At 35.8% G+C, this 25330-nt stretch overlaps 6 protein-coding genes across 12 annotated transcripts; 3 read left to right on the top strand and 3 right to left on the bottom strand.

Annotated features, from left to right (window-relative positions):
- Positions 1–1059: 1059 nt before the first annotated feature.
- Positions 1060–4491, bottom strand: LOC116161412 (ATP-dependent DNA helicase Q1-like). The gene is made up of 6 exons (XM_031474747.1): positions 4377–4491; positions 3713–4330; positions 3454–3665; positions 1940–2207; positions 1680–1896; positions 1060–1631 (listed from the first exon to the last, which is right to left on the bottom strand). The coding sequence occupies exons 1-6, from the start codon at positions 4384–4386 to the stop codon at positions 1136–1138; spliced, it is 1821 nt and encodes a 606-aa protein (XP_031330607.1). The 5' UTR covers positions 4387–4491; the 3' UTR covers positions 1060–1135.
- A 198-nt stretch (positions 4492–4689) lies between these two features.
- Positions 4690–6969, top strand: LOC116161413 (WD repeat domain-containing protein 83-like). The gene is made up of 6 exons (XM_031474748.1): positions 4690–4836; positions 4892–5392; positions 5439–5819; positions 5865–6335; positions 6385–6493; positions 6549–6969. The coding sequence occupies exons 3-6, from the start codon at positions 5738–5740 to the stop codon at positions 6820–6822; spliced, it is 936 nt and encodes a 311-aa protein (XP_031330608.1). The 5' UTR covers positions 4690–4836; positions 4892–5392; positions 5439–5737; the 3' UTR covers positions 6823–6969.
- LOC116162404 (39S ribosomal protein L10, mitochondrial-like) lies at positions 4818–5638 on the top strand. Its single transcript, XM_031476019.1, has 3 exons — positions 4818–4836; positions 4892–5392; positions 5439–5638. Exons 1-3 carry the CDS (start codon positions 4818–4820, stop codon positions 5636–5638), a joined length of 720 nt encoding a protein of 239 aa, XP_031331879.1.
- A 1983-nt stretch (positions 6970–8952) lies between the features above and the next one.
- On the bottom strand, positions 8953–12002 carry LOC116162477. 3 transcript variants are annotated; one of them, XM_031476101.1, is made up of 7 exons: positions 11560–11994; positions 11140–11457; positions 10805–11084; positions 10502–10756; positions 10296–10458; positions 10038–10238; positions 8953–9397 (listed from the first exon to the last, which is right to left on the bottom strand). In XM_031476101.1, the coding sequence occupies exons 1-7, from the start codon at positions 11584–11586 to the stop codon at positions 9370–9372; spliced, it is 1272 nt and encodes a 423-aa protein (XP_031331961.1). In that variant the 5' UTR covers positions 11587–11994; the 3' UTR covers positions 8953–9369. The 3 variants fall into 3 exon arrangements, with proteins under 3 accessions (XP_031331961.1, XP_031331960.1, XP_031331962.1); XM_031476100.1 differs by having other exon boundaries at positions 8953–10238; positions 11560–12002; XM_031476102.1 differs by lacking the exon at positions 8953–9397 and having other exon boundaries at positions 10060–10243; positions 11560–11999.
- A 2881-nt stretch (positions 12003–14883) lies between these two features.
- On the bottom strand, positions 14884–19250 carry LOC116161201 (apoptotic chromatin condensation inducer in the nucleus). Of its 5 annotated transcripts, XR_004143378.1 has the most exons (8): positions 19094–19250; positions 17846–18929; positions 16454–17375; positions 16207–16405; positions 15939–16158; positions 15585–15706; positions 15331–15538; positions 14884–15131 (listed from the first exon to the last, which is right to left on the bottom strand). XR_004143378.1 is itself a non-coding variant. In XM_031474458.1 (7 exons), the coding sequence occupies exons 2-7, from the start codon at positions 18927–18929 to the stop codon at positions 15413–15415; spliced, it is 2673 nt and encodes an 890-aa protein (XP_031330318.1). In that variant the 5' UTR covers positions 19094–19250; the 3' UTR covers positions 14884–15412. The 5 variants fall into 5 exon arrangements, 4 of the variants coding, with proteins under 4 accessions (XP_031330318.1, XP_031330319.1, XP_031330320.1 ...); XM_031474458.1 differs by having other exon boundaries at positions 14884–15538; XM_031474459.1 differs by having other exon boundaries at positions 14884–15538; positions 18970–19235.
- Positions 19251–20396: 1146 nt separating this feature from the next.
- On the top strand, positions 20397–24755 carry LOC116161268 (transmembrane 9 superfamily member 2). Its single transcript, XM_031474567.1, has 6 exons — positions 20397–20798; positions 20851–21419; positions 22723–23026; positions 23073–23371; positions 23423–23582; positions 23631–24755. The coding sequence occupies exons 1-6, from the start codon at positions 20682–20684 to the stop codon at positions 24132–24134; spliced, it is 1953 nt and encodes a 650-aa protein (XP_031330427.1). The 5' UTR covers positions 20397–20681; the 3' UTR covers positions 24135–24755.
- The last annotated feature ends 575 nt before the right edge of the window (positions 24756–25330 follow it).

Here is a 25330-nt window from a genome sequence, read left to right as displayed (position 1 = left end):
TCATTACCTAGTTTGGCTGCTTTTTATCAATGGGTGCGTTCACCAGAACCAAACGTGTTTGCGCTTTGATTACGTTTGCAAACACAAACTGTTTAGGTGCTGGTGAACGATAGGGTGCGTTTGCCAGATCGAATTGTTTGCAAACCGTTTGCGCTTTTTAGATAAGTACTGAAAGGTTCCACCCTGTATATACAACTTACGACGATACATACATTTTTGAGAGTTGGCAACCATACAATTTCTAGGTGGGAAAAAGCTGCTTGCGCCACCTAGAAAGCACGAACGGGAGTTACTTTTGGCATCTTGTCTTGAATGGCGGTCGTGAACGTTTCGCTCCATAAATGTTTGTTGTTATTTTGTGTTATTTAATGCAGGTAGTAATTTTTGCATTTCTTTATATCTTATTTGTGTTTTGTTTGCCGCATTTTATATTTTTTGTGTGTTTCAATATTTGTTTTTGAAATTTACTTGGTTTAACCGCAATGCAATCATATGTGTGATACCGTTATGCTATTGTTTGTAATTGTTTACATTTTTGGTGTAATGCTTGCTTAATTTATGTTTATTGATGTTGATTACTTGGTCTTGGTATCGCGTTGCAGTGGCCCATCTCCAGTTGTGACGTCACTAAAGCAATGTCACGGTAGGCTACCCTTAATACATTGAAAAAGTAAAATATACATTTAAAGTTTAAATTTCGCGTTAGTAGAATCCGTAATTGCCATATTTGCAATAAAAATTTGTTAGGGATGTCACTCATGTAGGTACGTTATTGAGAATCAGCCCTTCATCTCCAATTAGAAATAATTAATTAGCCACGATCGGCTAGCAAGTTAGGTGCTCAGAGGAGTACGAAGAGGCCTGCATGATGTGTTGCCTAATGTAACTATAGTTTTCCAGTTTTATTTGAAGATTTAGGCGAATTTCTTCAACTAACGGTTCCAGCAATTTATTTTCTTCCTATGCACTACTACATACAAAGTGGCTGGATGTGTTATATTTTATATTAAAATTTAATAAATTTACTTTAGTTTAAAAAGGTATAGGGGAATCAAGATGTACTCTAAAAGTAGTGTTTATTAACTAGTTACATGTTAAAAACTAGATCACAAAAATTGTTTAGTTAGAACATAACTTAATCCAGTCTTATGATTTTAGAATCGGGCTCCCCTTCAGCATCTGCACTTCTTTTCAAAAGGCCGCGATAGGTGACGCTGGCTGAAATGGGGATTTCAATTACTGTACCTGGAGCAAGAGAACACCCCGGTGCTTTTTGAATATAACAATTAGTCGCATAAGCAGTATAACTTTTATAGTCTACTAAATAACCTTTCATCAGTAAATAAGCGACTATTACTTCAGCTTGATGTCTCTCAACCTTTGGCATCGGAACATCCTCAACTCTTAAATTCTTATCCCCTCCTTTAAACCAGATGTCAAGGAGTTTTAACAGTGTAAGATGAACTTCGTTTTTCTCTGCTTTCTCAATGATTGCGTACACATATTTACAAACGGGTGTAATGTTGTACCACACAACCGAAGTTGAAGTTTTACAATTGTCGCAATTTCTATTACATTCGTTACTATTCCATTTTTCATCAAAATGTGTTGCTAGCAATTTACGCCGACATCTAAAAAATATTTTAACAAAAACGCCTCAGTCTGTAAATATACATTACGTCGAGGAATCTAAACAATATTCTAGAACAGAGCGAAGCTTGGTTTCCTCGGTTTTAGAATTGACGATAGCGCTACCACGAAAATAATCACTAAAGCGATACATCACAATACATTTTGCCGCCTTCCCATCCCTTCCAGCTCGACCACTTTCTTGATACAAACTTTCCATACTTTTTGGAATCGAGTGATGGATCACAAAACGTACGTCCGGTTTATCTAAAGGAATCAAATGATTGAATAGTTACTTTAACTCAATTACCGATGCCCATTCCGAATGCGACTGTAGCCACAACTACTTGGTACTCGTCGTTTAGCCACTTCTCGTGTACTTTGCGTCGTAACTCTGGCTCGAGATTCGCGTGGTACGGGCGTACCTTTAGACCACGACCCCGTAGTGCTTGCGCTAAATCCTCTGTGTCTTTTATACTCAAGGCATATATGATTCCGGACTTGTTTTTGAACTTATTTTTTAGTATACCTTCAAGATACTCTAAACACTGTTCAGTTTGTTGAGGCTTAGGTATTACCTTAAAAAGAAAATGATTTATATAATGCCTAATCGAATGTATATATCGAGGGAAACCACTTATACAGGTCATGTACAGCATAAATTAAATCATGGTAAAGTATGTTACATACCCTCAAAAGTTTACAAATTTTGGAACAGCCTTAAGGCACTATACCAATTGAAAATGTCAACTTTTTCTTCAGTTCGCACACGCACAAAAGTTAAAATACGCTGACGCCAAAGCATTAACATTCACATTAATTAATATTTTATTTATTTATTTATTTATTTAACCAGAAACCATACAGAATAAAAATTCTAATTACATGGCACTGGGGGTCTGAACAAATATTAGGACTTAAGATCTAATTTTATTTATTATTGAATTTAGGGGATCGTGAAAAAAGTCGATATCATTAACTGAGGATAACTTATTTAAAGTGATCAAGATCTTAATAAGTGGGGAAGTTGTGTTGTTAACTACAAAAATAGTATTATTTTGCCTTAGCTTAACAAATGGTACCTTAAGCTTACTTGAAGTAATTCGGAAGAGTATAACAAGTTGTGTAAAATTTTGAAGACAAAAATTGTGGAGGCAATGTACCGTCGGGTTTCTAACCTCGTTATATCTAAGCCGAAAGTACTATTTAAGTAATTAAGCTGGGTACCGTAAGAGATCAAATGTGGATAATTTTGGGTTGACCTAAAAAACATTACTCGGATGAACTTTTTCTGCACTTTTTCGATCATGTCTGAGTATTTTGAGAGTTTGAGGAGACCAGATACATGCAGCATACTCAAGCTTGGATCTAATAAACGCATTATATAAGGTTAGCATTGTCTGTATATTCGTGAAGTTGAGTGTATTCCTGATAACGAAACCAAGAAGTTTGACCACATACACATATGACCACATCTATATTTTTTTTTTAAGAAGTAATTTTGAAGAGATTGAAAGAGTACACATAAATCCCTCTACTTCTTAATAAATATCACTGTACATTAATTGGAAGCATTGAAAGTATCGTGCATAAACGTATTGTCACAGTTTGAGAAACTCATTCTCATTGTTATTCTTTTGTAAATTCCTATAGGATATGAATTATAGTATTCATATCTACTATCCATAAAGATCTTAAGAGTATTGTCTAATGCCTATGTACAATGCACCTTCAAGTGGTTCCCCCTTGAATGTGAATACCAGGTGAGTTATGAAATCAGAAGGGCATTCGGATATAGCATTTGTAGCAATCTGGAATATTAACCTTGTAAAATAAATTTGGCCTATTAAAAGATGACCTGAAAATTAAGCATCCTTTGATATTCAACATATTCTGTACATCAAACAGAACCGAAAGGGTGGCAGTTGCAGTTAGCCCAATGATGGGAACATTGGGGAACATATCCTTTAATAAACTAAGAAACTGGTAATCTGGACGAAAATCATGACCCCACTGCGAACAACAGTGCACCTCATCTTAAATTAAAATGATGACATTCTGTAGGGAGTTAGAGACAACTCACCAATGGCTATACGTTCCAAGTTTCCCATTGCGTAGCATTTCTGTAGATAGGATTTAAATAGTTTACTTTTGCTTAACCACTCAGGTGTAACATACAACAATTTAATAACCGGCTTAGTACCCTTCGATAAGTAATCATTAATTTCCTTTTTAATTTCCTTAGGTGTACTCGAGTTAATCGATTTACTCACAATACCTAATTTTCTTAAAGCTATCTGTTGATCTTCAATTAATGATAACAAAGGAGAAACGACTAAAGTAGTTCCTTTTCCAACTAAAGCAGGGAGTTGATAACACAGACTTTTACCACCGCCTGTTGGCATAAGCAAAAGTAAATCCTTCTTTGATAATGTCGCATTTAAGGCCACTAATTGTGTAGGTCTAAACTCTTCTAGTTTAAATTTTTCCCGAAGTAGTGCAGTTAGGTTTGCAGACCAAGGAAAGTCAGTTCCTTTATACAAGTCTTCCGCAGTTTTATCAAAACTCTTGACTAAATTGTGTTGTTTTTCGAGTTCATTCTTTTTGGTTTTTAATTTGTTCAGTTTCTGTCGCAGTTTTGCTATTTCCGATTCGATAGATTGAATTTCAAGATCATATTTTTTTATTTCCGCACCTAAATCTAGAATTTCGACAATGTGAATAAGATCAGTTGAATCAAAACAAACCTTCGTTCATTTTAGTGATTACTGATTTAAAAAGTAGGGTTAATGCTTAATGTACACAATCTAGTAGATACAAGAGACGCTGTCACAAGTGGTATACAGGGCGTGTACGAAATGGATGTTTATTCAGGTGTCGAACACGAAATGTCAAGTGAAATTGAATAAAATACAGACGTCTTACAATTTTTATATAAATATGGGTAATCTATATTAAAAAAAGCACACACAAAAAGGTACCTACAAATATAAAACTCGCGCTTTCTTTTCAGAAGCAACCGTCTAGAAATTGATGTGTTCCCTTTCTTCAGTTCTACTGAAATTGTGCAACACTGAATAAACAGAACGCCATCTCTGAGAGATCACAGAAACTGCAAATTCAAATAACATAACCACACATTAATGTAATAATTTAAGAATTTATACTTTTAATTTTTAAAACCCACAATGCTATTAATAAAGCAATGTAAGAAGTGTGTCAGTGTGTGTAATTAGCACTTTATTAACTTTGACTATTTTAGTGTTCCACCTTTCACCACCATCACCACTACTTCAGTCAGTTCGCTTTCGTTCCAAAATAAACATTCAAAAACCTCAACTCCCACATCATGTGAAGGCTACCTTTTTAGAACTTACCAAGCCGATGTTTCCACGAAAAGTAAAAACTCCGATAGAGTTTTGCAATAAGGGCAATATTTACGCGAAGGATGGCGAGAATCCATATCAGGAAATAATTGCAGGCGAAGTGTTTAGATGGTTCCAAAGCTCGCGATTAGTAGCGTTTTACCACATGAATCCGATGAGCAGTGACCAAAAGTTCAAAGCTTTTGCGTCATTTAAGAAAGAGAAAATGCATTTTCAAAATTTTGGGCGGCGTACAATGGAATTGGCAGTAAAGGGAACGGCATATGAAGCAGCTTTATCATTGTACGTGTCACGCAACTTCATAGTTTTCAGTCCAGAACCTGAAATTAAAAAGTTGCTGAAGATATCGAAGAAATTTCCAGAAATTATACTGATGGGTAACACTCTTTTTTGAGTAAAGTGTTATTAAATGGCACATTTCAGCTGGAATCTACGAGGGGAAGTTTTTAAGCAAAGATGAACTTGTAAGTTACAGCGCGATACCAAACATTCAGACTGCACAAGCTGACCTGGTACGAACACTGGATAGTTTAGGAGGGCAATTAGTACAGAATTTAAACATACACCAAAATACCTTAATGCATAATTTAGATGAACGAATTAAACAATTAGGCAGTTCTTAGTTACATGTTTTTATTCAATAAATGTACAGTTGTGAGTCCTTTGCTCTCCTTATCCTAAAGCTAACCTAAATTTTCCCTAGTAATTAAAGGTAAAATAAAATGACGAATGAGAAGTGGAATCTGCAGTGCATGTTAACAATAGATTGCAATCAGGGTGCTATTAGATCTGTTCGATTTAATGGTAAGTATTTGAGGTTAAGTCAATTTTTATGTTACCACTTTACAGTCGATGGTTCCTATTGTATGACTTGTGGTTCAGACAGAAAAATAAAACTGTGGAATCCATACCGAAACTTAGTATTGAAGACCTACTACGGGCATGGAAACGAAGTACTCGATTGTGCCTCATCCTGCGACAGCAGTCGAATCGTGTCCTGCTCATCGGACAAATCAGTCATTTTATGGGATGTATCAACCGGACAACCTCTTCGTAGGTTACGCGGGCATGCCAGCACAGTAAACTGTGTTACCTTCAACGAAGAGTCCAGCGTTGCGATCTCCGGAGGTTTAGATAATGCGGTTATGTGTTGGGATGTGAATTCCCGACGAAACGAACCGATTCAGGTTTTAAACGAGGCCAAGGATTGCATAACGTCCATTTGCGTTTCTGATACCGAAATTTTGACTGGATCTGTTGACTGCTCTATCAGACGGTATGATTTACGAAATGGTGCATGTCACGTTGACTTTGTAGGAGGTATTACTGATTTGTATTGAAGCATAATGTCTACACAGATCATTTTTAGCACCAATTACATCTGTAAGTTTCTCACGTGATGGCCAATGTATACTAGCCAGTTCATCGGATAATACAATACGATTACTAGACAAAAACACTGGAGAACTACTCGGAGAGTATGTACTAGTTTTCTAGTTTGTGGAATCTGCCTAATTTGGTGTCTTTCTTTAGATATGTTGGACATCGTACTAACGAAATGACCATTCAAAGCGCCATTAGCTATACTGACAATCATGTTTTGTCTGGATCCGCCACTGGGGAATTGTTTTGCTGGAATCTTGTAAGTGGGAATATTGAACGAAAGTTATTACATACATCGGGAAAAGTACTAAACTCATTATGTGTTCATCCAAAGAAGGATGTCGTGTTAACTGCGTGTGTAAACACCATTAAGTTGTGGGATAAGGCGGAAAATATAAAAAAGGATGAAGCTCTTTCCACATAATCGTTTAGGCATTTTTTGTACATATTTGTATTGTAGTAGGTACTATACGCTATGTTTCATATCGCCAAGGTATTTTTTATTTTCATACATTTCATTTTTGATATTTCAGACAATATTCTCTCATTAAAGCAATTCTGATCTTCCATACATATGTGTTTTTCTTCCTTTAGGCAAATCTATTTCATAATGCTGAAAATTCCTGTTTCAAATTATAAGGATATCACATATTGCATTTAAGCCTTTCAGATTTCCCAACAGTGTATAGGGGTTTAAAAGCCCTTATAAAAATCTGTCTTCTAAAGGCTCTTTTAAGATTCTCAAATTTTTAAAAGTTTCTATAAACGTCTTTAAGAGCCTTTAATAACGATTTTAGATTCTTGAGATTCTTACCCCTCTTTAACAGACGAGCCTTTGTGAGACTGTGAGCACTTTTAAAAGTTTTCAAGGATCTTAAAGAGTGAGCAGATAATCTGCAAGAATCTTTTGGAGTCCCAAAAGATCCTTCTGGTAGGTGTTTGTGAAAGAGCTTACAAGCCTTGTTTTGGTAATTTTAAAAACTGTTTGGTGTTCAAATGTCAATGGCTGATATAAATGAAAATGCTGTTCTGTACGATTGCATTCTTTCATTTTATTCGATTATACTAATAATAGTATAATACTACATAAGTAGTGTCGTTTAATCTTTCTTTTGTGCCTACTTCTATATGTATCTTATCACTCCATTGGAAAATAGAACAGTAGTATCAAAACGAGTTCGAACCTTTGCTTCCCATAGATAAGTCGGTGGTGATTTCTACTTATCTAAAGCCGACTACGAGTATTTATTTTTTACTCATAGGTGTCCCCATACTAACTTTTTTACTCTTAGACGATACAGCCTTTTCATATCATCATATCATATCATATCATATCATATTTATTATTTGTCACAAAATACATTCCATATACTTGTATAAGAACAGAACGTACGTAACAATGTGTCATGTGTAAAATATAAATATAAATATTTTACATAAATTATAATGTTAAGGTAAAGCATACAATGAACAATAAAACAATAAAATCATCTTTCGAGATATTCGTTCAAGTGGTAATATGACTGCTCCATCAAAAAGTTTTTGAGCGTTATTCTAAATTTCGAAAAGGAAGTAATTTCTTTAATATTGCTCGGTAAGGCATTGAAAATTTGGCACGCTCGGAATAACAAATTCTTTTTTTTGTTGTTCACGTAAGGACAAAAGTTGCATTTTTTGAGAGAACTATTGCTAATATACAGTGTTTCGTATCTTTTCCCGTTTTGCTATTCTTTCTGATGTGAGGTGTGTGGCCTAGACGTATGTCACCACCTATCGCGATTTTTCAAAAACAAAACCACCCACAACTTTAAATATCTAGCTCGTTTTCTTATGCAAACTTCTATTAAAAAAAGTATTTCTTTATAATCAAAAAGATAGAAATTAAATATTTAATATGATTGATTGATGTCACCAAGTTTATATTTGTAATCATGTATACAGTTCTTTATTCTTTTATTGTTGTGCCTAATGTTTGAATTCAAACAATTTTTTTTTCAACTTGGCCAGGCTTTTATTTTTGATTTCTTTTTCCTTGATTTTCTTCTTATTTTTTTAGAGGATATTATATCTCACTATATTTGATTATTATGATTGTAAACGGTAGCGATTCCTTTTATCAAGTAAATAAATATTAACTAATGCAACTACAGTTTATTAATGTTAAGCAAAACTGGGTCATTGAATAAAAAATTAAATAAAAAATTACTGAGTCCTATTTGATGATGGATACTGTTCTTCGCCCAGAAAACAGAACAAAAAATGTTTCAAAACCCACGCAAAACCCACTCGTGGGTGTTGCCGCGTAATGCAACTGTAAATGAAATCCCTAGGTGGCACAGGGGCCCAGACCCAGACCTCGATGAAACAGACAGACAGATGAGAAAAAATCGAGCACATAAGCGTTACCTCTACTTCGTTGTGTTACGCTAAAAACAACTTAGATAGGTACGTAGTTCTTAGTTAAGGCGGCCTATTGGTGGTACTACAGGAAAATATGAAACAATTGATCAAGAATTTAGTAAGCAATTTTATTAACGCAATATAGATCCTATAATTCATTTTATTAATATAAAAAACTGTAGAAATATCAACTGTTCTTGAAAAATACACCAGATTTGAAATACGTAGGTATTAAAACACTATTTGAAATTACTAAAGAACATGCAGCGTTTCGAAAGTATAGGTAGTTAGGTAGATGTAAAAAGCAAAAAATCTAACTGTAAATCACTAGTGTATAAAAGAGATTGAATAATAACGGGCGATCAAAAATAAGTTGCTGTCAAGTCGCCTTTGGTAGTTCAAGTTAAGTACGATTTCCCATTTAAACAAAAATTTCAAAGGTGACTCGACAGCAACTCATTTTTGATCGCGTAGTAATTAGCACTGGCTACAGCATGACGCTACTCTATATTGGATTCTTGGAGGTGCTGCTGGATTATCTACATGGCCAGTCATTCTGTAGAACTAGCGGTTACAAGCGTGTGGTACGATTGTAGCAACTACAATGGAAATCTCTTGTTATCTATTGAAGACCATGGTATAGTTTAAATGACCTAATTTCATTCTAATAGACAATTTTTTTATCTACATAAAATCTGGCATTGAAGATAAAAGAAACAGCAAGTGGGGAAGAACCCAATTAATTATTACTAATTTGCACTGCTGTTTCTTTTGCTTCAGGGCTTCTGCTAGGTTAATATAGCTAATCGGTCTAAATTTATTGTAACTAGGATATGGGAGAACATATTTAGCAGCACTAAACAAGATAAGACGGTAGGTAAACTTAAAAGAACTGAAATTCACATTTGGCCATAGAATATTCTCACAAGAATTAAATTTTGTTAAAATTAACAACAAACCGCTGTTACCATAGTTAACACTTTCTAAGGATGTTAATGCTATATGTAAAAGGTGTAGATTTCTGGCAGATTTGACATGCATTTCTGTTTACATAAGTAAATGCTGATCACTGACTGCCAGTACCATTTGTTAAGTGTATCATGGGGAATAGAGTTAGTCCTTGCATAATGTAAATAGTGCAAAAAAAAAGAATGTTGTTCTGAGGGTAGGGAGTTTAGGTACCGCACAAAAATAATGTATAACAATAAGTAGGTTTTTTTGTGATGTCTATGGATATACCTTTCGAGCAACCTTCGCTTCAGATCTGGTGGGTAGGTAACATAAATATATTCATTGTCCTTATCAGAAGTTCCATAATAATCTTCGTTATATTGCTGGTGCCCATCACTACTTTGTGATGCATCATGTCTCAATGCATGCGCCGGTGAAGGAGTTGATCTGTCCGTCATACTCGCACTTGTAACGCTGACATCATCCGTGCTAATCTCGTTGTTTGAACATGTTACATAATGGTACATGAATAAAAAAAACACTTACTCAAATAAAACCCATATGATGTAGTAACATATGCAGATCCCCAAAGATAGTACCATTACTATCATGCACAATAAACCCCATGGAAATTGCCGGAAATCTCCCTGCGAGTCCTCCCAATATCTATCACACGTCAAATACCAACACACTGCACGATTCAACTCCTCTACAATTATTATGAATGCGTTACGCAAGCAAAAATCTGTTACCTTCTATTTCCTTAAAATCCTTAATCGACAAATGTATTAACAACCCTGCAATACAATCTCTCACTAATATTTCACATTTTGTCTTTAGCAACTGCAATTCCTCCGGTTTACAATTCGCTTTAAGTTTTTGTAATTCTGCAATACGTTGTTGCTTGTCAGAGGCCGGCAATGCAGAATCGACTAGATCATTTTGGCATACTCCATTAAAACTATTATTTTGGGATTTATCGTCCTCACTACTGGAATTGGCATCCTCTAAAAGTTGGAGTATAGAATCGAAACCATTTACAACCGTGCAGGTACCGTTATTTTTCTTTGCCTCCTTAAGATTATCATACTTCTGGCAATGATCTATTTGTTTTGACGGCCCGTTCGATTTCTTTGTAGGCAAAGATTTTGACTTATACTTCATTACCTCTCTGGGGATTGTAGAAATCAGTTCGGTTCTATAAGTGGAAGTCTCTCTCCAAATTTCAATGTCCGTATTTACAGTGTCTGGATATACAATTTTTTCATCTTGTGTTTTTAGTACATCGCACCGAATTATATCGCAGTAATCAGCAAGGCACACGGCATCTTCTGCCTAACGGTAACAGGTATTCAGTTCAGTAGAGTATTGTTTCAATTTAGAATCTTACCATATTAATATAATTTTTATGGCGATTGTCAAAATGTAAATCCAAATACTTTTCTTCAAAAAAAGATTTTCCACATAAACCGCAAGTCCACTGAGACGGCCGGTGCTGTTGTTTCGCCGCTTCTTGTGGCCCAAAAATATCTCTAAACGGATGAAAAGGACATTCTAATGGAATACTAACTTTATATTTCTCTAAAACGGGAATCCATTTATTTTGGATTATTTTTCTCACTATTCTTGCGTTATCTTTTGGGCATGATATTTTGAATATTGTCGGTCCCGGCCATGGTATCAGTGATAACATGTAGAGGACCAAAATCTAAAAATGGAATAAATTAAGTAAGTAGGTGGAATATTGATTGGCCATGCTTGTCACACACGCACATATCTCACTTACATTCCCAATTTTGGAAGTACATACCTCAATATGGAAATAATTAGCCTTCATTCATATTCTTTGCATAACCACTTTGCATGAAAGGTTTACAAATATATTTCAACATTATAATGTACAAAAAACCGTTGGCGTACTTTAGACCTGCGCTGAATTTCCAGTAGCGTCGCGGCGGTGAACGAAAGGTTGCCTAACGACAGATGCGTCGTAACGTCGTTAATTATGCATATTTTTTAGAGCTTTTAATTATTGATTTGTAATATTTAACATAGCAATAGTTTTCAATTAACCTCGTAATAAATTCATTTCTTAAGAGGTCCATTCTTTTGCTGTATTTCGATAATTGTAGGTCATAATGAATTTCATCGACCATGTTTTTGTACATACGTTAAATATAAATGTAGTAGGTAACCAGTGGAAAAGCAATCCGTTTTATAAACTTTACCACGCCCTTCCAATGTTACCATGGAAAAACGCATTGATATGACGATATTAAAATGCGCGAAGACATACAGCAAACTGCAATAAACGCAATTCCATCCTTTATTTTATGAAAATAATGTGCAAGTAACTATGTTTACCTAAAATCGTCCTGAAACCTTCATTTTTATGCCTATTTTATGTCGGGGAAGTTTAATTTCCATGACAGAGGCAGACCAAACTGCTTTTCCTGTCGCCTGTCACATTACCTGCCGCACCTGTCACATTACCGGCAGCACCTATCACTTTTCCGCCCGCACGTGTCATATTGCTAAATGTCTGTAATGACTCCTGTCATCACTGACGGATTGACATTAACCAAATGTTATGAAAATTGAAATTTTATATTAAACTACGATTTTGGGTAAAGTTTAATACAAAACTCATCAATAAAATGACATTACTTGACTCGGAAATTAAAGTGCTTGGCCCGAAAGGGGCCTCGTACTTCAAATTTCCTCGCCAGTAATGACGTGTCATTTTCCTGACTTTTATGTAAATAACTATTTCGTATCTGTCCCTAGATTTTGCAGGCAATAGATCAAGCGATGCCTGATTAGCTTCTTCTAAAATGTCTGAGGGAATGTTTTCCTCTAAATCACTTTCTATTTCCATATTTCCTGATGAAAAATTACAGAAACGACCAGTACACAAGCTACTGTTATCATATCATATCATATTTATTATTTGTCACGAAATACATTCCATATACTTGTATAAGGACAGAACGTACGGAACAATGTGTCAATTTTACATAAATTATAATGTTAAGGTAAAGCATACAATGAACAATAAACAATAAAATCATCTTTCGAGATATTCGCTCAAGTGGTAATATGACTGCTCCATCAAAAAGTTTTTGAGCGTTATTCTCAATTTCGAAAAGGAAGTAATTTCTTTAATATTGCTCGGTAAGGCATTGAAAATTTGGCACGCTCGGAATAACAAATTCTTTTGAAAGAGTGTGGTCCTATGTCTACAAGGATACAAGTGAGTTTTTTTACGTGTGTGTCGGGATTTATGAAACTTGATTGGTTTTTAAACGCGTAGCAAGATATTTCGAGGATATATGTGTCAACTACCGTTAGTATTTTTAACTCTTTAAAAAATATCCTAAGTACAGGGAGTTTTACATGGTAAGGAGCTCGTTTTTGCAATACTAGGATCCGTTGCACATGCGCACTGCCACCCCAATTTGAAATATTATATTATCGAATGTGCGAGTGAAAGCTTGAGCAGTACACAGTAAGCAATGTGGATTTGTTGCATAATTTTTTTAACGCATTCAGTGTATAACAGCAGCTTCGTGTAAGTTTACTGTACTGTTTATACCGCTACCATGGCAACATAACTTCACCATGGATACATCCTAAATTTTTTAGTGTAGGTAACTAGATGGCAAGCGGTCATCTTACCGTAGAAATCTTTGCTAAATTAAAGTTGAGGTAGTAGAAAAAATCATATGTATAACTCTGGAGGAAAGTACATATTCCTCCCTTGTGTGATTACTGCCCTCCGCTTCGCGTCGGGCATTAAACTTCACACGCGGGAGGGAATCTTTAACTTTCCTCCCTTGTTATACAAATAGCTATTTCATGCCTACTTTATGTCAGGAAAATGTTAGTTTCCATGACAGAGGGAGGCCAGTCCACTTTTCCTGCCGCCTGTCACTTTACCGGCCGCACTTGTCACTTTACCGGCCGCACCTGCCACTTTTCCTTTAGCGCAGTCACATTGCTAAATGTCTATAATGACTCCTGTGATCATTGACAGATTGGCATTAATCAAATGTTCTAACGGGCGATCAAAAATGAGTTGCTGTTGAGTTGCCTTTGGGAGTTCAAGTTGAGTACGATTTCCCATGTAAACAAAAATTCCAAAGGTGACCCGACAGCAACTCATTTTTGATCGCATAGTATATGACAATTGAAATTTAATACAAAACTCGTCAGTAAAATGATATTACTTGGCTCGAAAATTAAAGTACTCGGCCCCAAAGAAAAAAAGGGGACCCCAAAGAAAAAAAAGGGACCCCAGTAACATGTGCAACTACAGGTCAATCAGCCTTTTTTTGCCCAGGCCAAAGGGCCTCGCGATATACGCATCCTTGTGCGTTATTTGATTCTAATTACTATTAACCGTTGTTAGGTAGTAAGTTGTTTCTTTATGACAGACTTAAAAACATTGGAAAAACTGGATAAAAAAAGCTGATTAGCCTGAGTTGCACACGTTACTGGGTTCCCCTTTTTCTAAAGTGGTTTTACAACTGCTGTTTTTAAACGTTCTGGATAAATACCATATTGAAGAGCTAAATTTATTATATAACATAACGGTTCAGCTATTAAAAGATGAAAATATTTTGTTTATGTAACTGAGGTAGTTCATCAAGTTTATTTATTTCGCCCATCTTCATTTCCTCGTACAGTGAAATACTCTTGGTTTCTAATTCAGAGTCTTTTATATTATTTATTTTCTCGCACTGTTCAGGTAGATTAAAATTTGAATGGATTGCAAGTTGGAATATAGACATCGCTAGTTTGCAATAGATTTAGAATTACAGCATCCTTGGGTTTTACAGAGGATGGAAGGTTCTGGAAAGATTGTTGATTCTGACATAATACTACACATTACCTTTGCTGAAGGGTTGGTTTGAATTGCAACACTCGCCCATCTGTACTTGTACAAACAACACAATACTGCTACCAACCCCAACTATGAAACAAATAATAAAAGATTGTCAAAGCCAAGGTGTTAATTTCTTATAACCTCCACAATGCAAACACAACATAAATGGCAGTATATAAATTTATTTCTAGATTTCACATATATTTTTTTACAACGGGAATTTGAACATTATTAAAAGTAGACAAGTGTGATAAATACTTTAATCAAATATTTACAATGAGCTAATAAATTGTACGTCTACAAATAGGCAATGTTTCTCATGCCACTACGAAAAAAACTTTCTTTGTTAATATGCACACAATTAATTACATGGTACGCGGAAACAGTATTAGTAACATTGTGACAGAAGATGCCAGTAAAAGTGGAATGGATATCCTTGTCGAAGTTGAATTGGAGCTTCATCTTTAATTAAACCACCTAGGCTGTAGATAACCCTATAATAAAAGGTGTTAACACACACACAATTTATACACATTACCACCACTTGTACCCAAAAATAAAAGATCAAATGAAACCATATTAAAAATTTTGAAAACACATCCCAATTCATTAAAAAAAAAACAACAAAATTGTCGAGTTAACGCTTAAAATGCAGGCAGATATCTGAAATTTAGAAATATTTAAGAAACCTACATGCAAAAAAATGAGCAAGTCAGTTCAGCGAGTGAGAAATGTGTAAACCTGCGAAACACGATTTGCGATAATATACTCAAGTTTAATCATATCTTCGACGGTATGGAGCCCCCCGCCCGTAATCACCCCTACTACCACGTGACGATTCTTCCATTCGCCGTTTGTGTTCTGCCATTCGCAGAAGCCTTTGCTGTTGCTTTGTTGCAATCTAGAAAGCGAGAATAAAACTTGGTAGGACATTATTGTGGGTATACCTCATCGGGAGTGAGAGGCAGCCAATAGATGCTTGGCGTGGTTTTTGTTTTTCTAAATAGGTCGTCCATTAACTTTTGAGGTACGTCTTCCTCTTTCTTTTTTTCTTTGCGATTCAGGTAATCTAGAATTGTTATTATTGTAATTATAATTATTAGAAATTAAATGAAGATAGCAATGGATAATTTATGGTAATAAAGTAAGCAATAAATCAATGTTGTTTTAAGAAACAGAATTATGAAATCTTTAAGGGTGGTTTGCATATTTTTGCTAACTCAGATCAAATATGCAAATTTATTGCTGGAATGCATAGCTGACTTAATCTGCATAAATTGAGACCAAAAAAGTAAACATACTGTCGGTAGGTGAAGGGGTTCTCCTACGTTTGTGTCTTTCCAATCTTTCTCGTTCACGACCCCGTTCCCTATCCCTTTCGTCTCGTTCTCTGCTTCGGTATCGGGGTTTGTGCATGTTTTCTTTACCGATGTCCCACTCCCGAACGTGACCGTCACCTCTTGAATGCTGATGCTCCTTCACTGGTCTTTCGCTTTCTTCAGGTTTACTGTTCTTGGGTGGCTAAAAGATTAATAGAAACAAATGAAAATACTAAGAGAGGGCTTATACCTCATCCACAGGAACCTGTTTATCTAAAGTTGCTACGTTGGCCATAAGAGGTGGAGGAACAACAGGAGGAGGTGGGGGTGGTGTCGGGTTCCTTGCTTTTTCCAAATCCTCTTCTGTCGAGTACTCGATTATTAATTTTTTGCCATTTCCTATTGGCCAGTGCACTCCGTGTAAGGCATTACGCGTTGCCTCTGCTTCCCTGTAATTCAGTGATTACAGTGTGATACCACTGCCTATTTTGACTTACTCAGCAGTTTCGTAATACGCATAACACTTTGATTTAATACGATCTGTCCAAAATCCATTCTCGCGAATTTTCCCAGTTCGTTCCAGTAATTCCTTCAGTTGTTTCAAAGTGAAGGGTCGCACAAGGTTTGTTATGTAAAGCAACTCTGAAATCGGATTTTTGGCCGGGCTGGGAGGAGGTTTCAGTTTACTAGCCGTATCATCAACAATAGAGATCTTGCGATTCATGGCGATAATATTGGAATTGTCGACTTCCGGTTCGACAGCCTCCTCTATTTCAGAGTTTACAGAACTTTGTGTGCTTAACCTCTTTGATTCTCCATCTTCTGGTTTGAAATCAATGGAAACCTTTCGATTGATACGTCTCTCCCTACCCTCTTGCATGTGTGAAGATTTTCTCTCACGAATATCCATTTTAACTTCATCTTCCTGTAGAAGTTTAACGTTCGGACAAAATAGTTTTATTGTGTTGACGTCGATCTTTTGGAGGGAATTTTTCATGAGTTCTAATGATATATAGGGACTACCCCAAGTGCGTGCAACCCGAGGCTTCGCTACCTTTTCCAAAATTTGCAACGTGTCATTTTTTAAATTTTGAAGTTCTTCATTAACTTCCACAATTTGCCGAATATCTGGACTAAATGATTGAGTGATATCCAAACTTGTTGAGTCCTTAACCGAAGTTGTATCCATAGTTACATCTGCCGATGCGGAATCGTCGTCAGAACGATTGGTCTCTTCTGCAGTGTCCATGCTTACATTGTGTGTATCATCTGGTGCACTCGCTTCAATGGGAGTCACCTGCTCTGTAGACACAGGAGCAGTATCTGGTGGACTTTCTTCAATGGGAATCATAGCAACCACCTGCTCTGTAGACACAGGGGTGCTATGCGAAGCACTTTCATCAGAGGGTATCACATGCTCTATAAAAACAGGAGTGTTAGGGTCAATATCCCAAATTCAGGCAATTGCCATAATTCAGACAAGTTGATATTCAACAACCAAAACAAGAAACCCATACTGGACGAGACAACAAAAATAAAAAAAACGACACATTCCAAATAAAGTAATAACAAATTAATAATTGTGCCATCTGTTGACATGTTAAAAAATCTTAATGGCCAGCCAAAGTATCTTAAGTTGCACCTCCTGTTTCTGGAGGAAGAATGGTCAATACTTTTTTTATACTTTGTTTATACTGCTGCTCAATAGAGGGCGCTTTTCAGTATACCTAAATGTGCTACCCATGAAATGCATAAGGTTAGCAATCTGTGTATATCAGATGACTTCCCACACCACTTCCACTGCTCAAGATCAAAATGGCAGAGTGAAACAAAAATTTGTCCCCAATTATAGTCAATGAAGAATATTAAAATTACAAATAGGTACTTACCTCCCCCATCTGAAGAATTACTTTCAGGCTTGTTCTGACCATCAGACGTTGGTAGGGATATCTCAGGTTCGTCATCTCTTGACTCTTCTTGATTAATTTCAACAGATGGCGATTTCACGACTTCTGCCCCTACTTTTGGGACACTGTCGTCATCAGCATTTTTACACTCGATTACTACTTCCTCACGCACTTGGGGACTTACAACTTCTTTAACCACTTCCGAATCTACCCTAACTAACTCGGGGGCAGTATCGAAACCCTTAAATTGTTCATTTAAATGATTTCTATCACTTTCCTGTTGCTCAAGTGTGGGAGGTGGTGTATCACTGTCTCTATTGTTTTCATCACTGACATTAGTTTCCACGTTTTCAATAGCTTTATCACAGTTGGTAGTTTCAACAGGTTGGCCAGTTGTTTCGGCGGGAATAACTGTTTCATTCTCATTAGTGGACACATTCTCATTATCAACCGCAATATCGATAGGGGCTTGGGGTGACTGAGGTGTCACCTGTACATTTTCAGAAATTTCACTTTGACTGATATCCGTTAAGTCTTGTATTTGTTGATCTTTCTCACTTTTTGATTTATGTTTAGCTTTAGACTTACCTTTACCTTTTTTATCTTCCTGGTGGTCACTATCTTCGTCTTGGTCTTCAAACTTCTCACCAGATGAGCCTCGATGTCTAAGTTTTCTAAGCATAATTTCATTGGAAACCACATCTTCCTCCGTTTGACCTCCTGACTTGCTCCTTCGCCGTCTAGTGCATTTTTCTATCTTTTCAGGAGATAACGATGATGGTCTCGTTAAACACAACTTCAGCGTCTGTACCTCTCCGGTTGGTGTAGATGAAGGTGCAATTTTCCATGTTGTCTGTTCTTCTGGTTTGGACTCAACAGACTTGCCAGCCTGTATCTCCGATTGTTTTTGATCACATTCAACTACAACATCTTCTACTGGTTCCTCACTAGACGATGGAGATGACGACTTCTTGTGGCGTTTTGATTGTCTACGTGATTTCCTCGGCGACTCCACCGGTTTTTCAGGTGTAGCTTTCGCTGCTGTGCGGCTACTTTTACGACGCATCTGAAACACGCCATGTGAATACCACATTAAAATTGAGTACTTCAAGTTATAAAACTAAAACAGTTTGTGAGGTTATGGTAACAAAGTACGCCATTTACCACAACGATACCTCTATTTGTATATGGACTAACAACTAAGTATTAGTGTGTAGTAAAGCCACCTACCGCTCGACTTAAAATAAGTCTATTGCACTTTTTACTTGAAGAATCTACTACTATTCTCTATAATAAACTCTTAAACTTCCGTAAAAGATAATTACAAAAATAACGCAGTTCAAGATCCGACGATCGCATGACGCATGCGTCAACTAGAGCGACGCAGTTGATTCGAGAAACCAACCCGTCCAGTTCTACCAACAGACACTTTAATTCGTTGTACAGGATGTTCTAAACAAAAAGTACAGTTTAAAAAACACTATTACCTTACATACATATTAAGGTACATACAAATTGTAATTTAAATTTATTAAAATGATAATTGCTGCTCCATTGCATCAACCTATAGAAAACAAGACATCTGTTTTTTTTAAATAATGCCACACAATTGAAGAGCGTACGGACCATACCTTTTAGCATTGGAAATGCTTGTTTTGTATGGGTATCAATTTACCAGAAGACAAGTGGTTTCGCGTCTAGTGTTGATTGTACCGTACTCGACTGCAATCGGTAGATTCAGGAAAAGCCGCGGATACTGTCGATACGGTACTTACTTAACAGTGCGCGGGGATTTTGTTAATTTGAATTTAAAATTGTCGCACATCGGCCGTGATACTATTACAAGCATGTTACGCCGCTTATTATTCAGAAAGTTAACGTTTTCGACACGAGTACAGTGCCACCATGCTCAGAAAAGCCCCGGAAAATATGCGAACTAATTTTGAAATAATTCAGGCTGGCCAATAGAAAGTCTGCAAAACGACGCGATACATTCCGCGCCATAATTATTAATTATTTGGTTTTGACAGTTGACGTTTCACGTTATTTTAGTTTACACTTTGCTTCTTGTATTTGCTTTTTTTTACGTTTTCCGTCTCCAGTTTTATATAAACTCGTCTTTTTCAAGACGCATAGCTTGGATCTACGATCTGATAAGGTATTTAATTCCCTTCGTGTTTTTAAATTTTGCATCAGAATGTACGGTCTAAATTTCTAGCGCCCTCGGACACGCCCTGTCAGGGACTTTCTGAGCGTGGTGCCACTGTAGTAATAAGTAGATTTTCATTTAAGGCTTCCATTGGTGGCAATATGATTTCATTTTAAGCACGTTTATCACTTTCTTATACTATGGTATATATACCCGATTTAACGTTTGTTGTATTCTATCTTTGTTGAAGCAACCTGTACAGAGATATAGATTCTATATCTCTGAACCTGTATTGTCATGAACTAGAATTGGCAACATTGCATTTTTATCGAAAAGGAGTACCAACATTATGAAGCAAAGCAGCAACTAGCAAGGTTTCAAACCTCGAGACAGACGGAACCGAAGACTCGAACCAAATTAATTTTTTTATTAGAGAATGTGAGTGTTTTGGGGCTCACAAAACGAACACTACAATTATTACACTTATATATTTCGTTTAAAAAACACCATTAGTTACAATAGAACCTAATTATAGAGAGTATAAAAGCCTTACGTGTCGGCGCGTGTTTTATCTGTATTTGCTGTGGTGACGTTTCTTGATATAGTCCGGCTAAAAGAATACGTTGCATCAAATTATGAACATTCTATGTGGCTGTTTTACTTAGAAAAATGCGTTACTACATAGTTATTGTTACCCTATTGCTTACTTTTACAAAAGCATTCTACTTACCTGGACTTGCTCCTGTTAATTTTTGTAAATCAGGTGAAGAATTCGGCAGTTGTGAGGTAAGAAGGTACAAGACAACATTTGCTTGCATTACATAGCTAAATATTTTAGTCTCGGGTATTGTTATATGTAAATCGGCTAAACACAGAAGAATCGGTTATTCCCTACGAATATAGTCATTTCGATTTTTGTTTACCGAATGAGAATGAAAAATCCCCAGTTGAAAATCTGGGTCAGGTAGTTTTCGGCGAACGTATCCGACCGTCCGCCTACAAGGTGGAATTTATGAAGAATCAAACTTGTGTGCCATTGTGCAATAAAACATACACTAAAAACGATCGAAATGCAGATACGTTGTTAAGTAAGCTAAGAAAAGGTATCAGTTTGAATTATCAACACCATTGGATTGTCGATAATATGCCTGTAACAAGCTGCTACGAAACGGAAGATCAGCATCAGTACTGCAGCATCGGTTTCCCCATGGGTTGCTATTCGAAGGACGAGAGGGATACGTGCTATAGGAATGTCGCAAATAAAAACGCTTACTATATTTACAACCATGTTGATTTGACGATTACATACCATTCGGGTGCTAAAGAGGAATGGGGTTCGAGTTTTGGAGAAAATGGAGGTAGAATCATATCTGTTAAAGTTATACCCAGAAGTATTAAGCATCACAGGTTAGTAAGAAACTAAGTTTAACGGTTCATAGTTCCTTAGGCTGATTGTTAAAGGTCTATCACCACTAGATAATTTTTTAATGCCAATGTAATTCTTGTAGTTATAGCTGCATTTGCATGGATAATTTGTCCTTTAAATTAGGTGTATTTGGAATTTGAAATTTCCCGAATCACTCAAAAATAATTACCAGCATTTTGTACCCGAAAGCTCTGTCTACTAGTTTCTAAGATAGTTAACCCTGTACAGAGTGAGCACGATTGTGCGGACGGATTGTGCCTTGAGATTAGATTTTTTCATAAGGTGCTTTTGTATTATGATATGATTGAATGTTCTCCACATTTTAAAAATATTTTGAATTATATAGGGTGCAGTGATGAAGTAGGAAGATAAATAGGTACATTTTTTTTAATTGAACCCTCTGTATTTGAATACATTTTTTAAAATGTGTAATTGTACTACCTTGGTTAATATACGAAGAAAGATAATTCGATTCAGAGGAAAAATTTAAATATATTGTCAAAATTATTACTTAAATTTTGATTCCAGGTTCTATATCTTTTATCTTGGGTAAAGTAAAAGTAAAATAAATACATCTACAATCAAACAATTAAAAATCAATTTACAGTTTTCTTTATAGGTCCAAAGTTACAAAACTTAAAATTAAAAATCTCACTTTTAGCTCCTCCATAAACGTTCAACTTTTGGTAATGTCCTATACCTATCTCTGATAGTTTTTGAATATCTGGGTTTTCCAGGTAATTAAAATCGTCCAATATAAAAAAAGGGCGGTAAATTCAAAGAATTCATATATCTTAATATATTTTGGCCAATATCAATAAAAAAAAAATAAAATCATCTCATTTAATTTTTTCAATAAAAATCATAATTCAATTTCAGTTAACGCCCTCTAGTGACGATCGTAAAATTACCAGGTAATTATAAAGCAAATAGGCTGTTGGTTGGCCAAACTTCTTTCTCTCAAACGACCAACTTTGCTAAAAATCGGTTAAACTAAACATGAGAAATCAATATTGATGTGAAAAAAACATTTGATCGTGACTGTTGTACCCCCTAGTGGTGATTTTATACCCTCGAAAATAATTTCCAGCAATTTCTCTTGGCCACTTTTATTACATAATTTTTTACCTAAAAGCTCTACGTTTACTAGTTCCTGAGATATGACCATTCTTATTTGGCGACCCGGACATGGAATAACGGTGGCGGTATACCCCACATTGATTGTTAATTGAGAACATAATTATAATTTGCCCTTAACTAACACACACTGGCCGTTTTTTGTAGCGTACTGGATTGCACATCTCAAGAACCCTTAGAAATTCCAAACAAGGCCCTAGGATCAAATGAGAACTTTGAAATTAAATACACCTACTCTGTAACATTTATTATGAACAACACAATAAAATGGTCATCGAGATGGGATTACATTTTGGAATCAATGCCGCATACCAACATTCAGTGGTTTAGTATACTCAACTCTTTGGTGATTGTTTTATTCCTCTCCGGAATGGTCGCGATGATACTACTGAGAACCCTCCACAAGGATATAGCGAGGTACAATCAGATTGACAGCGGCGAGGATGCTCAAGTAAGTGTAGAGTCTGTGAAATTTCCGTTAATAAATTTCGTTGCAGGAAGAGTTCGGTTGGAAACTTGTGCACGGGGACGTTTTTCGACCGCCACGAAAAGGAATGTTACTGTCTGTTCTGTTGGGTTCGGGCGTTCAAGTTTTCTGTATGACTTTGGTTACGTTGGCGTTCGCGTGTATGGGATTCCTAAGTCCTGCAAATCGAGGTGCACTGATGACCTGTGCCATGGTCTTGTACGTTCTTCTTGGAACACCAGCAGGATACGTCTCGGCTAGAGTTTACAAGAGCTTCGGAGGGGAAAAGTGGAAATCCAACGTGTTACTTACCTCCATGCTTAGCCCAGGGTAAATAAGCTACGCTTCGGCTCACTTGACTAATCAGACTTTGTATTGCAGCATAGTTTTCTGTCTATTTTTCGTAATGAACTTGTTTTTGTGGGGTAACGGAAGTTCAGCGGCAGTGCCTTTTACAACCCTTCTCGCATTACTAGCCTTGTGGTTCGGTGTTTCGGTACCACTCACATTTGTCGGAGCATACTTCGGATTTAGAAAAAGAGTAAGATTAAACCAGCTGCAAAATTTGAGTTAATATTTTAATACATAGGCGTTGGAACATCCTGTACGAACGAATCAAATACCACGACTTATTCCCGAACAATCGATCTACACTCAACCTATACCGGGAATAGTAATGGGAGGTGTCCTGCCATTCGGTTGCATATTCATTCAGTTATTTTTCATTTTGAATTCAATTTGGTCATCACAGATGTATTACATGTTTGGCTTTCTGTTTCTTGTATTTTTAATATTAGTTATAACGTGTGCGGAAACTACTTTGTTACTGTGCTACTTCCACCTTTGCGCGGAAGATTATCATTGGTGGTGGAGATCCTATCTTACTTCCGGATTTACCGCCTTCTATTTATTTTTATATTGTTGCCACTATTTCTTCACCAAGTTGCAAATAGAAGATTTCACATCTGGATTACTTTACTTCGGTTACACATTAATTATGGTATTTTTGTTTAACCTGTTGACTGGCACAATTGGGTTCTTTGCCTGCTTTTGGTTTATAAGAAAGATCTATAGTGTTGTAAAGGTAGACTGAAACTTATGTATGATGTATTTATACTTGTGATGTATATATTTTAGTTATACTTAAAATAGACGTTTACAAATTCAAATGATATGCCAAAGGTTTACATAATAATCTTAAAAACTTAACGATGATGTATGTTACTATTTTTTATAAATTTATTGAAACCTATTATTCGTATTTGTGTAAATCTTTAGGTAGTGTTTGTTTTGCTTGATTTTATTAGGAGAAAGCAATCTGTGCACGTAATTTGACTTTTGTATTATCACTCAAATTTAATTTTAATCTTAACCAATTTATTGACACCAATAATAACTACTGCTTGTATGCTATACTTTAATTTGGAACAATTATATATTTTGGAAAATACAAATAATCCTAGAAATTTACTACTATTATACATATAGTAATTCAGTTTCTTTATCTGTCTTTGAGACGGCGTCTATTTGGAGTTTAGTGATAAGTTGTACAGAGATGCATTTATCAGAAAGTAGTTTCCCAATATCACTAAAAAAAAGTATGATGCGCTGTAATTTTGTATAAAAGAATGTAATAAATTTTTTAGATAAATATTTATTTGCATTTGGATCTAATGTAACTGTCATCTGACAATAAAAGTGCACAATCAGGGTTTCTTCTTTTTCATTTTAGAACTTTGAGGAATAGCTTTGTGCTTAATGGCAATACAAAAAAAGAAAGAAACTCAGTTGTCTACAGGTGCCAAAGTTATAACGGAAAAAAATAAATGCTCTGCTTCGTCGTTTCAGTGTCTATTGAGCAGTCAAATATCCAATTGAAAAAAATAACAATCGTTGACAAAAAAACTGTAACAAAATGAAAATTATACTGGAAAAACCATGATAGTCCAGTCATTATAGGTTTTATCTACGGAAAAATTCCTAGTGAGCTGAATTTTTGTATTATTTTATTACGACATTTTAATTAATATGTGAAAAATCGACACTGATATCGTGCCGGCGGTCAAAAGGTCGCGAAATCGCATATCTCGCGACCTATATTGGTCTGAGGGCAACAGGAGTTATTACAAAAATTGTTCATCCTGCAATTATTATCTATAAAAAATGTGTTGCATTTTCCTGTAAGATCAACCATTTTTGGAGTAGAGCGCTGAGAATGCGACTACATTCACATACATACTCTAAAAGAACCTACTTGTGTTTTTAAAACATCTGCAACATGTATTGACA

The sequence above is a fragment of the Photinus pyralis genome, unplaced genomic scaffold, assembly GCF_008802855.1.
Source record: "Photinus pyralis isolate 1611_PpyrPB1 unplaced genomic scaffold, Ppyr1.3 Ppyr1.4_LG10, whole genome shotgun sequence".
In the NCBI taxonomy this organism is placed as follows: Eukaryota; Metazoa; Arthropoda; class Insecta; order Coleoptera; family Lampyridae; genus Photinus; species Photinus pyralis.
The sequence above is the reverse complement of the archived record's forward strand: the minus strand, read 5'-3'. Positions and strand labels throughout refer to the sequence as shown.